The 13,047-nt window shown below is 47.8% G+C and overlaps 1 protein-coding gene across 3 annotated transcripts in view; it reads left to right on the forward strand.

Moving 5' to 3' along the window:
• CGNL1 (cingulin like 1) overlaps nucleotides 1-13,047 on the forward strand; it is a 159,788-nt gene that overhangs the window by 79,098 nt on the left and 67,643 nt on the right. For all 3 annotated transcript variants that reach the window (XM_047736194.1, XM_047736192.1, XM_047736193.1), the window contains exon 8: nucleotides 685-897. In XM_047736194.1, coding sequence (XP_047592150.1) covers nucleotides 685-897 — 213 coding nt within the window. The remainder of the gene's footprint in view (nucleotides 1-684; nucleotides 898-13,047) is intronic.

The raw sequence follows: 13,047 nt of genomic DNA on the forward strand, positions 1-13,047 counted from the left end.
GCGCCTGGGTGGCTCAGTCAGTTGAGCTGCGGCAGGAAGTGATCTGTCCCAGGGGTGGTGTGGAGGCAGTGAGTCCAGCCCATCAGCATGGCCCCCAGTGAAGCGACAGCACGCAAAAGCCCATTGACTGCAAAGGCGACAGACCATTCACTGCACAGGAAGGAAAGGAGGTGGAAAAGGCAGACGTGCCCCTTCAAAACAATGAAAATGGAATCATTTCCCCTTTTTCTCTCTCAAATTAAATCAAACTCAAAGAAGCCATGACAGGGGCGCCTGGGTGGCTCAGAGTGTTAAAGCCTCTGCCTTCGGCTCAGGTCATGATCCCAGGGTCCTGGGATCGAGCCCCACATCGGGCTCTTTCCTTGGTGGGGAGCCTGCTTCCTCCTCTCTCTCTTTGCCTGCCTCTCTGCCTACTTGTGATCTCTCTCTGTCCAATAAATAAATAAAATCTTAAAAAAAAAAAAAAAAAAGCCATGACAGACAAATCGAGGGGATGATGGCCTCAAAGGAGTGAAAGGGAGAGGGGGCGATGGTCCAGACTGGTGGGTGGTATGGGGAGGAGAGAGTCGGAGGATGGCTAGGGAGTAGGGTGGCCCGTCTGGGTGGCCCCGCTGGGGAGGACCTGCATGGCCCTCAGCAAAGAGGTTTAATCCTCACCTTCCCTTCCGTGCTTCCTCTCTCCAGGAACTCCTGCAGGCAAAACAGGATCTTCAAGATCTGCTCATTGCCAAGGAGGAGCAGGAAGAGCTCTTGAGGAAGCGGGAGCGGGAGCTCACCGCCCTGAAGGGAGCCCTGAAGGAAGAGGTCTCCAGCCACGACCTGGAGATGGACAAGCTGAAGGAGCAGTACGACGCGGAGCTGCAGGCCCTGAGGGAGAGCGTCGAAGAAGCCACCAAGGTGAGGCACTGTGCCAGGTCTGGCCGGACCACGGGCGTCGGCTTGGGGACAGACGAAGGGGCAAGACCACCTGGCCCATACCCGTGCCAGTCGTTTTCCATTACACAGTGAGCTCATTTTCATCAGATCATGGAAACAGAGCTTGGCAGGGCTGCTGTGAGTCTGTGAATCTAAAAATTGTTACATGGGTGATGCTTTCACTCGAGGTGAGATTTGGAGGCCCATGCGGGAGCCTCTCGCAGAAGAACCCAAAGCTGGGCCCCTCCAGCTGGGCCTCAGGGTCGGAGGCCAGGGGTACCATATGGCTTTGCTAACGGGGCAGGGTGGCAGGTTGGGCCCAGATTTCTGGAATCCTTCACCCCCTGCCCCTGCCTTGGCCGGTTCCTTGGGACGCGGGACGCCTCCCGTTGAGCGGTTCACGTTCTTTTCTCAGCAGAGTTCCACGAGGGTTAATGGGCTGAATTGTCCAAACCCTCGCGAGATAATTTTTCTCTTAATTGAATTCTTGGCTCCTGCAAATAGATGGAAAAATTATGTTGAGGTCTTTTGAAGGGGAAAATGCTCCGAAATATCATGCCGTCTTGAACGAGAGAAGTGACAGAGCATGAAGTTTTTAGAGTCTCTGCAATGCACAGGTTAGAGATGTGAGGAGAGAACTCTCCATGTTGTTGCTGTGTCGTTCTGTGATGATGACAGTGACAGCTCTGAGGGAGTAGGGGGAGTAGGTCCCCCCTCTCCCCGAAGCTCCATAGTGATTCACTGGTTTTCAATTACAGCATGGTAATTGCAAATGACAAGAACTGAAAGATGGTTTTGTTTGTTATAACAATAAAAAGTCTGGGAAATAGTCTGTTTGGGGTGGTTATAACCGCGATTGTTTTTTTAAAGCTCTTCTCGGTGATTTGCCTTAGTTGTTGTTGTTTTTGTTTTTTTGTTGTTGTTGTTGTTGTTTGCTTTTGTGTGTGTGCTTTTTTTGAGATTTGCTTTAGTTTGGGGGAGAAGATGGAAACTGATTTAATTTTTTGTTGCTTTGAGAGGATGTGTGTATTTTCCCATCTTCAGTTCTTTCTGGGCAGCAGCCTGGTGTCCTCGCTCCAGGCCTTTCTGGGCTGTTGTTTCTTGGGGGACATGCTAGGAGGCTACTGAGTAAGATGCTTCTTCTTTGAACCCGTCATGTGTTCATCACCTCCAGACCTTGCATCAAAGCTCGAGTTAACATGGGTGATTCACTGAAGGGTATTTGAGGATGGGGTTTGGGGCATGTTTATAGTGATTTAAATATAAGGATAATTAAGCTTGTGCCACACCTGGGAGGCAAGGGGTTTTGTTAGAAGCTTCTGCGTCCTCTCAGAGACACTGGAAATGGGGAAGGGAAGCAGGGTAGGTGAGTGGAATGGAGATAATCTGTAGAAACCTTGCCTGTTGCATTTTGACCCTTTCAAAGGTCAGTATTGAATATTAATTTACAGCATTTTCATTGTGTCTGTTGAAGAAAGATAACTTCATTGACCCGTACCGGTCTGTGAAGTAACAGGTGAGTTCACCAAGATACCTATCATGGGCAGAGAACATAGGGTTACTGAGCACCTGGAAACCCACACAAAGGGGTTCCCTGTAGCATCCAAAGGGGCGCATGCCAGCAAGCTTGGCCCAAGGTCATTTTCTACAAGGCTTTCGGCATCTTTTCCTGAAAGGACAAATCTGATCATGTCAGCCTCTGCTTAAAGGCTCTCTTGGCTCTGAATTGCCCCAGACATAAGTTCAAAGTTGTTAGTGTAGTAGGTCCTTTCTCTGCCTAACCCTGTCTCCGGAAAACTCTGTATTATTTTAGTCCTTTCACCTCTGTGCACATGTGGACCTACTTCCTTCCAATTTTCTGCCTGACCATCTTCTCATCCCTTAAGACCCTCCCCAAGTGTCCTTTCCCCTGTGATGGTGACTGGGTACCTCCCTTCTCTCGGTGGGGTTAGTGGCACCCTTCCATAGGGTTTTGGTTGCTCTCTGCTTATTCCTCTACTGTAGTTTATAACATACCATGTTGTAATTCATCCTGTCTACCGACTTCACTAGACTCTGAGCTTCTTAAGCCAGGGGTCATTTATATTCCCCCCTCTTTTTTTCTCTAGAATGGGAGTGGCAAACTCAAGTACCTCAGGGCCCAAAAGGGACATAAATGAGTGGGCCTCTGGGTGTGTTGTTGGGGTAATAGTAGGGCACGGTGGAGACTGTGGCAAACTAGGAAGTGTGTAGGGTCTTCACTATAGGGTCAGTTGCTTCTGTGCTGCAGTTGAAAGTTGTCAGTGAAGGGATCCTGGGCCCATGTTGCAATCTCTCTCTCTCTCTCTTTTTTAAAGAAGCCAGATATCTGGATGTTGATGTGAGATTTCCTGGCTTTTAAATCAGCAGGAAGAGAATGGTAGGGACCAAACTCAACCCATTGGCACATTGACAGCACGTGTGTGATCCTTGTCTCTTGAGTTTAGCACAGTGTCTGGCACAACAGCTACGTCTGTGTGATGTCTGATGAGTGAAAGTAAATGGAAGACAAATTCCCCTCTTAACTAGATTATCAGTCCTTGTGGCATGGTTCTTGTTGGGTTTTCTTCAATGGTGATGTGAAAGGTCTTTTAAGAAACCCTGCTATGACTCTGTGAATCTCTGTACCTTGCTTTTGTGTTTCCATGCAGTTTCTTAAAGAGCATCACGATTGTCTCTTTGCGACGGTTAGCGTTTGCTTCTGAAGGTGGTTGCTGAACAAATGTGACAGAATCAGATCTTTTTTTTTTTAATTTTTTAAAAATTTTTAAAATTTATTTGACAGAGAGAGATCACAGTAGACAGAGAGGCAGGCAGAGAGAGAGAGAGAGAGGGAAGCAGGCTCCCCGCCGAGCAGAGAGCCCGACGCGGGACTCGATCCCAGGACCCTGAGATCATGACCCAAGCCGAAGGCAGCGGCTTAACCCACTGAGCCACCCAGGCGCCCCTAGAATCATATCTAATGGAAAAAATTATGTCAGTCTAGTGGACAGAAGCTGCCTTTTTATAAAATGATTTACATGTGGGTATTCTAGAATAGAATTTTAAGATTATTCTATAACAGAATTTTAAGATTATTCTATTAACTACTTGGAGGAGAGTGAATTGAATATATTCTTAAATATATTTAAAATATATTTAGTGAAATAAATATATTTTTAAACTTGGTAGAGTGTCTCTTAAATGTGCATGTGCACAAGCCTTTAACCTTTTCTTGCCCCAGGGGAAGGACTCCTCCCACCACTGTGACTAAAAGACTTACTTGGTAAGTCTTAGGAGGCAGCCCAACTGTCTGGCATTAGTGTTTCTGATTTTTGCCAATGTCCTGGGGCCTAAAACCCCTTAAGTGCTATCTTATAGTTGTCAAATAACAAATATTTCATCCTGGCCTGAGCTTGAGCACTTAAAGTTTTACATTACTGGGAGATTTGATGAAAACTGTCAAGTTATGTTACAGACATTTTACAGGTATTCCAAATAGGAACTCTGTAAGAGTGGTTTGTGTAGACTTAAGCAGCTACGCCTTTTTAAGAACAGGTTGACTGCTTCCCGGACGAGAACTCACAAGTGCGGTGGTTTGGGGGATTTCCTCAAGCAGAATGAAGCAGATCTTTCCCTCCAAGCCGTGGTGGTCTGGGTCACTGGGTGAGCTACTTGAGTTCTCCTCCCATAGAGAACTGGATCTTCATGTCTGTTGGAAAGGTGGGTTCTGTCCATCAAACATTCTTTCAAAGGACCTTTAAGGACTTTGACACCATATTTCCTGACATACTTTTTGGGTTATAAGACTTGTTCTAGTTTTGAAAAGGAGATGTCCGGGCACCTAGGTGGCTCAGTGGGTTAAGCCGCTGCCTTCGGCTCAGGTCATGATCTCAGGGTCTTGAGATCGAGTCCCGCATCGGGCGCTCTGCTCAGCAGGAAGTCTGCTTCCCTCTCTCTCTCTCTCTCTGCCTGCCTCTCTGCCTACTTGTGATCTGTCCCTGTCAAATAAATAAATAAAATCTTAAAAAAAAAAGAAAAGAAAAGAAAAGGAGATGTCCTTTCTGTCCTTGAGTCTGTGGCCGTGGCCAGGATCCAAGTGAAGAAATGGACAGTGAGTGGGGTTGTGAGTGACTGCTGTATGAGAGAAAAATGAAGCATGTCCAGAGCATTAGTTTTTCCTTCCCACCTGCAACTCCTTGTGCAAAAGAGAAGGGCAAATGGTTTAGTGTTTTCAGGTTTTCCAGAGAGTGGGCTTAGCTCAAATTTCCAGTTCTTCCACGAAGGGCCCCTGGTTGCTTCTTGGGCCTCACCATTTCCAGGGACCTGTGAATGCTGGAAAGTTTGTCCTGGGTTTTATCTCCCCTGTCATACTCAGGACTGTCATCATTTCCCATTCAGCATTCCTCATGTGTGTGGCATTTACTTGGAGGTCAGTAAATGTTTGTGGATCACAGGAATAAACAGACAAAAGAGGAGATTCCCTTTGAGTCCTGGCAGTCCTAAGACATTAGGCTGTTTTGGGGTCTCATGGATGAATTCGAATGGTTTCTTGTGGAAACGGCCAAATCTTGTCTGTGGAGAGCACTGTCATCATTTAGTGTTGATCTTCGAAGGACTAATATGTGTCTAAAAGACACAAGCCTTTTGAGGATGTTGAAAGAGCTGCTTTTATTTTTGTATTGTGTGGTATGACTTCTGGGCCAGGAGGCTGTTTTACGACCCCAACAGACAGCAGATACCTCTGACGTGAGTGGATGAGGGGAAGTGGAGGGACAATGAAGATGTGTGGGAGACTGTTGCCATCCTTCACTTCTCCATTTGTGTCATTTGTAAATCGAGCATTTACAAATTTACTTACCGAACCATGGCCAAGTGCAAGGTGTTACGAAGGTTATGAAGATAAATCAGATAAATGTACCTTCCAGAAAACTGTAGGGGGGAGAAGTAATACTCGAGCTGACTACAGAGTAGGAAAGAGCAGATGCCCCAGACATCAAGTGCTGTAGGAGGTGGCTTGTGCTCAGGAGGGGCAGCATGTAGGGGAATGTGAGTGGTGTTCAGTTGTGGAGGCCGAGCACGCCCAATGTACTTAGTCCAGCATATTCGGCACCTTGTAGGTGGGAAAATGCGATGCGGGTTTGGGCTGGAGCCTTGTGGAACAATACAAGTTAAGATGGGTACGGATTAAAAGAGACTTTGGAGAGGCAGAGTCCCAGATCCAAAACGTGGACCATGTTTGGATCCCAATTCAAACAAACCAATAGCAAACACACACACACACACACACACACACACACACACACACACACACACACACACACACACACACACACACACTTGAAATCATTGGAGTTGGGGCACCTGGGTGGCTCATTGGGTTAAAGCTTCTGCCTTCGGCTCAGGTCATGATCTCAGGGTCCTGGGATCGAGCCCCGCATCAGGCTCCCTCTTTCTGCCTGCCTCTCTGCCTACTTGTGATCTCCATCTGTCAAATAAATAAATAAAATCTTTAAAAAAAAAAAGAAATCACTGGAGTTTTTAAACACTGTCTCTTTATTTAAGGATATCAAGAAATAAAGTAACCAAAAGTTTTAGGGGTGACAATAGTGTTATTCTTTTCAAGAGTCCCTTATCTTTTAAGGAAATTTACTGAAGTATTTTTAGGTGAGATGGTAGGCTGTCTGGAGAATTTGCTTTAAAATAATCCACTTGGAGGAAAGTATGTGGAGGTGTGGAGGAAACAAGACTAGTCGTGTGTTGCTATGTATCAAAGCTGCGTGATGGGTAAGGAGCTATGTGCTCTACTTTTGCTAATGTTTAAAATTTTTTAAATTTTTTATAATAACACATGTTTTTGTTTTTTGTGTTTTTGTTTTTTTTTTAAGAACACAAAAAGACTTTAAGATAGAAAAGGTGAGGCGGAGAGGGATGGGAGGACTCATTGAATGCCATAATGCCATGACACCTGAGTGGTTTTCAGTTGGGGAGGGAACATTTACTTGGTGTTTGTTCTAGGGACCTAGGACAGGCTTTCCTAGCAGTGACATGCAGGTAGGGGAAGTAGGCAGGTGGAAAACTGGTTAGGAGTAAGCAACGAGGAGGATGGAGCCTCGGGTTTAGGGGATGGTGGCCAGGAGAGGCAGGACTGGCAGGAGAAGACCCCACAGGGCTGCCATGACTGGGCTGAGGGAGAAAGAAGAGACAGAGCTAAGCCGCAGGTCTTCCCTCAAGTGCCGAGGCCTTGCTGGGGATAGGAGAGTTCCAGGTGGGGCCCCTGGAAGAAGCTGTTGGTGAGAGACTGGGCAGCCATGTTGGCTGGGGTGGTGAGCCACTCCACGAGGGTGGGGGCCACTCGGGGCAGACTGGGACGGCTTAGGGTAGGAGAAGAGGGGGATGACGCAAGTGCGGACAAGGACAAGGACGTGAGGACAAGCAGCCAGGTCCAGTAACAGGAAAGCAGGCAGAAGAGCACTGGATTTGATTTAATGAATGATATATTTGAGAAACTTCTAGAAGCAACCTGTTTTTGCATTTACATATTTATATACAGATCTCTGTGCTTTCATCTTGGATAGGGGTGCCTGGGTGTCTCAGTCAGTTAAAAGCCTTCGGCTCATGTCATGATTCCAGGGTCGTGGGATCGAGCCCCGCATCGGGCTCCCTGCTGAGCAGGGAGCCTGCTTCCCTCTCTCCCTCTGCCTGCCTCTCTGCCTGCTTGTGATCTCTGTCTCTGTCAAATAAATAAATAAAATCTTTTAAAAAAGTAGCTATATAGGAGGCATGGTGTGATGTCCTGGCATGTTTGTTTGGGAGCCACTGTGTAAGCCCTAGATGTGCCCCCTCCCCACTGCGATTCTGACCCCAAGTGCTGGGGTCCTTGGTGAACAGGACATCTCTGCACTTCACTCCTGGTGCTTTAACCGAGCTGCCAGATTCACTTGCTGTGTTTGTGGAAGACAGAGTAAGAGTCCCAGAGACAGCCATTCCCTTCTCATCAAACGTGTGAGTGTGCTTTTGCGGTGTCAGTCACTGAGAGTTCAGAGGTGGGCGCGCCATGGTCTCTAGCTTCGAAGATCGTTTGCAGTCTTGTAGGAAGAAAGACTTGCAGGTAGGAGGATGATGAAGTTTTGGTGCTGTGGTTGAGTCGCAGGCAGGTGGGGAGAGCAGGAAAGTTTTACTGCTTTGGATGGCAAAATACAGGAGAGAAGTGGCACACCCATCCATTCTGTACCTGGACACCCTAAGTGTCTTCTGCGTACCAAATACTTAAGAATTAGAAGTGAAAAAGAGAACTTCCCTCCCCTAGGACCTCTTCAAGCCTTTCTGGACATTAGCACCCCTTGAAGCTGCTATCTTTGTACACAGCAACTTTTAATAAACTCGTAGTTGACAATTAGAAATCCTAGACATTTAAATGCCCTAAATGCAAGACCAAGAAAGAACGTTGACCTGGGAGAGGAGCTAAAATAGATTGCATTTATTTAAGGAGTCAATTAGATTCCAGTTGCAGTTAAGATTTCCAGAGGCGGGGGGTGGGGGTGCCTGGGTGGCTCAGTGAGTTAAAGCCTCTGCCTTCGGCTCGGGTCATGATCCCAGGGTCCTGGGATCGAGCCCCACATCGTGCTCTCTCCTCAGTGGGGAGCCTGCTTCCCCCTCTCTCTGTCTCTCTACCTGCTTGTGATCTCTCTCTCTCTCTCTCTGTCAAATAAATAAAATATTAAAAAAAAAAAGATTTCTAGAGGGGAGGACCTCATAAAATAAAGTGCTGGGGCGCCTTGGTGGCTGAGTGTTAAGCCTCTGCCTTTAGCTTGGGTCATGATCTCAGGGTCCTGGGATTGAGCCCCATATCGGGCTCTCTGCTCAGCGGGGAGCCTGCTTCGTCTCTCTCTGCGCCTGCCTCTCTGTCTACTTGTGATCTCTCTCTGTCAAATAAATAAATAAAAATTCTTTAAAAAATATAAAGTGGTTACAAGGAGGACCTCGATTTCCTGGTTCGGACAGCAGCAGTAACGGAGATCTTCTCTCGGGAATCACAAGTGGATTTGGCTGCTGCTGTTCTGTGGAGAGCATCCCAGCGCCAGAGGAAGAAACGATGCCGGATTGCATTAGGAAGGTTCCTCACACAGGGATGGGTAGGACATTGGCCAGGCTTTAATGATGGTACCTCAAGGTTTCATGAGTGTGGTTAAGCAGGAGGGCATTTTCCTGCAGCTCCAGTGGGAGGGGTGGTGGAGGCAAGGCTTTCAGGACACCCAGAGCACTCCAATGACCCAGAAAATTGCAGTGAATTCTCATGCAGTGTGAAGAGAAAGTGTTGAACCTTAATTGGGTGGGGAAGGAAGTAAAGAAAAACCTTGCCCCGGCCTCAGGAAGGGTGACACAGCAGCCTGGTTTACAAGTCATTCTGTCCCTGCCTTGCCTGCCTTGTCCGTTTCCCACGTGTACTGAGGCTTGACCAGAGGACGAGGCTCAAGTAATTCAGGAGATTTGACATTGGCCTCAGTTCCTAATCTTGGGAGTGGGTTGTTGATCTAGCCCCCCAAGTGTCCCTACGGTTGCATTTTTAATGGAGTTCTTACCTGCCCCTCTCTCTGCTGAGGGGCAGAAGGGGAAAGGAGTAGGATTGTGAGGGGCCCCACTTTTTTGGGGGGGCGGGTGAGGTTTTGCTCTTTGCCAGTACTAGTTGCTTGGATTTATAGTCTGTGTCCATGAGCAAGTGCATGAGGGTGGATAGGGACCTTGGATTGAAGGGAGAAGTTTGCTCCCTGGGTGGTGAGGTTTGTAGGAGGGAAGTTCTCATTTGTTTCTTGTCTGCTAAGGTGGTTCAGTGTCTCAGTGCTGGAAATGCCATCATGCATTTATAGAAGTAGTGAGAATTTCTCTGTGGTGTGCTTGCCTGTCTCCCCAAATGGAAGGAATATTTTGAGGTCTCCGAGGCACCCATGGACGCTACCCAGAGCTCAGGTATGTGAGCGAGACCGGAGCAGTAGCCACTCACTGAGGGCCAGTAACCAGATGCGTGCCTGGGTATGAATACGGTCAGCCCACGAACTGGGCTGTGTAATGAGAAGGGCTCTTTTCAGTAGCAGGGACCGTTGCAGCCACTAGAATGTTGCAAATAGTTAAATCCTTAACATCTGAAAGTAAAAACACTTTAATTTTATTACCAGAAATCCTACTTAATCTGTGTTATACTTTCCCTGATCCTCTATACTCTCTCTGACCCTCTAAACTCTGCCTGATGAACATTTTTCTAAAGACCTGCCAAGATCATTAAGTAGATTTCTACTTGGTGGAAAAATTTGGCAGTATTATTTGATCACGTTAAGCAGAAAATGGAACATGTCATAAGCTTTAAGTCCATTAGAGAAGGAGCAGTGTGGACACAGAAATATGTACAACGTCCAAACAAACCAGGATATACAAGGCCGTAGTGGTAGCCATCCTCTGAGATGACCCCCAGTGACCTGGGCTTCCCGGTACTCTTGCCCCTTCGTAGTCCCCTCCTGTGTTGAATAGGGGTGATCTGGGTGACCAGTAGGAAATGGTAGAGTATGACTTCCAAGGCCATGTTATAAAAGACACTGTAGTTTCTTCCTTGCTTCCTTTTGTGTCACTTTCTCTGGGGGAAGCCAGCTACCATGTTGTCAAGACCCACAGGCAGCCTGTGGGAAGTCCCTTGCAGTGAGGGACTGAGACCCTGTCAACAGTCATGTGAGTGCACCATCTTGGAACTGGATCCTCTGGCCCCACTCCAGCCTTCAGATGACTGCAGTTTTGGCTGGCATCTTGACTACAATTTTATCAGAGAACCTAAGCCAGAACTCCCCAACCAAGTCACTTTGAGATTCTTTACCTTCAGAAACTCTGTGAGCTAGTAAATGCTTAGTGTTATTTTAGGCTGCTGAGTTCGGGGCCAGTGTGGTGTCTAGTAATAGATACTTAATACCACAGTTTGACAAAGCCATCTCTTCTGTGTTGCTTTTCCTAATAGCCTACTGACTCTAGCAAAATACAGCACCCTGCCACACTGCTACTCTACTTCTTGTGTCCTTGGACCGTTCCTGTTAGGTCATAGGTCATTCTCCTCAGCTGGAAGGAGGAACCATCTTACCCTTTATATTTCTGATACTTTGTGGAGTGCTCACTAAGTAGTCTCCGTGTGAATGAATCAGAATGCACAACAGCAAAACAGAATACCAGCTTAAGGAGAGGTTGGGGTTCTAAGTCTGGGTCTGCTATGGACTTTCAGAAGTTTTCTGGTCCCTTGTTTTTAATTCCTTTTTATTGTAAATGGAATACCATTCGTATTAATAGAAACAAGCCCAGAATGAATGCATACGTGTATATGCTTGTACAGGTACAGACCAGCTCAGGAAGGATACAGAGCAGTAAATGGTGATTGCCTTTGGGGACAAGCAGGTGGATGGAGTGAGAAGAAAACTCTTTAAAAATTGTGTATAAAACCTTTCATACCGTTTGAGTTGATCCCATGTACAATGAAATGGGGGTACGGATCTGTGCCTCTGCTAGGTGGGACACAGGAACCCCTGAGTTTAGTGGGAAATGATTACTTTTTGTCCCTGGGGTCTCTGTCCCTGCCTTGTCCTTCACCTTCCGTCTGCTGCCAGGGTCCGTGGCTTCTGCGCCCACGGCTTCCCTTCCATTGGCTCATCTCCTTCCCCATGGCTGCCGCCACAGTTCAGCCTCCTTACGGTCAGCCTGGGTGGTTGGTGATGCTCTTCCTGTTTCCCCTCCTGACTTGGTCCCTCCCCATCACTCCCTCCTGCTGCAGGTGCAGCTGCCCCCCTGCAACCCCCGCACGGCTTCCCTCCTGCTACGGAGTACTGCGTAAGCTGCCTCTCGCTTGCCTTTTCGGCCCTGGTCCTCACTTCACCCTTTCTGTGGTGAACCCAGCACCAGTCACACTAAAGCATCTCTGTTGCCTCCAGAAAACTGTGTGTTTTTGTCAAACCCCCGTGCCCCCAACAGCATTGCTTGCCGCCTCTGGGCCTTTGCTTTGCGGTCTCCTCCAGCAGACAGAGTAGAGACATGGGCTTGGTCTCTACTGTTTAGCAGCAGGGAGATCCTTTTTTGGGGTACCATATTTTATTTTGTAGAGTAACATTGCATGTTTTTTTAAATTCAGTTTCTGTGGGGGCGCCAGGGTGGCTCAGTGGGTTAAGGCCTCTGCCTTCGGCTCGGGTCGTGATCCCAGGGTCCTGGGATCGAGCCCCGCATCGGGCTCTCTGCTCAGTGGGGAGCCTGCTTCCTCCTCTCTCTCTCTCTCTGCCTACTTGTGATCTGTCAAATAAATAAATAAATAAAATCTTTAAAAAAAAATAAATTCAGTTTCTGTGCACCAATCAGCAAAATACCCTCAATTTTTCTCCTCCTCCCTATCCTTGTAACTCCTGACCTCTTTGGGAGGTGGTCTGTGTTGGGAGTTCTTAGCTGGGCATGATTCTGCCTCCATGCCCTGGGGGACATTTGACTGCATCTGGAGACATTTTTGGTTGTCACAACCAGGGCAAAGCTGCTGGCATCTGGTGGGTGGAGGCCGAGGATGCTGCTAACCACGTTGCAGTGTGCTGGACAGGCTCCTTCACCATGTGTTACTGTTGAGAGACTGGAATCTGCGTGTCCAGTATGTGTGTGGGAGTGTGCGCGCGTATAGATTCTTTTCTTTTTACACAGATGAAGGCTGTGTGACTTTAAGCATGGCAGGTGAGCGATGACTGTGTCCTTTGGCAGACCACATCCATCATTCCCAGAATCCTCCTTTCTCTGTGGAGAAAGCAGTACTAACAGAGCCTGTCTCCCAGAGTCGTATGTAGTCTGGCGTCAGTCTGTCTTTTCTGATTTGCTTTCCTGTGTCCTCCTCCTGGACTTGCCCTGTGTCCCCTTGGCAAGCCCCTGCCATCTGTCCCCTGTTTCAGGTCATGTTAGTTGCCTGTCTCCAATGCCTTTCCTGCCCCAGACCCCCTCCCTGTCTCTGCCAGTTAGAACCCCGCTGTCCCTTTGGACTGAGCTCATATGCCCTCTTCCTGTGGTCTCATAGCTGCTGCCCTTTTCTTTGAGATCCCCAGAGCCTCTGTCCCTCTGGGAACATGTATCGTTTCGCCTTGCCCA

This window comes from Lutra lutra, chromosome 7, assembly GCF_902655055.1.
Source record: "Lutra lutra chromosome 7, mLutLut1.2, whole genome shotgun sequence".
Taxonomy (NCBI): Eukaryota; Metazoa; Chordata; class Mammalia; order Carnivora; family Mustelidae; genus Lutra; species Lutra lutra.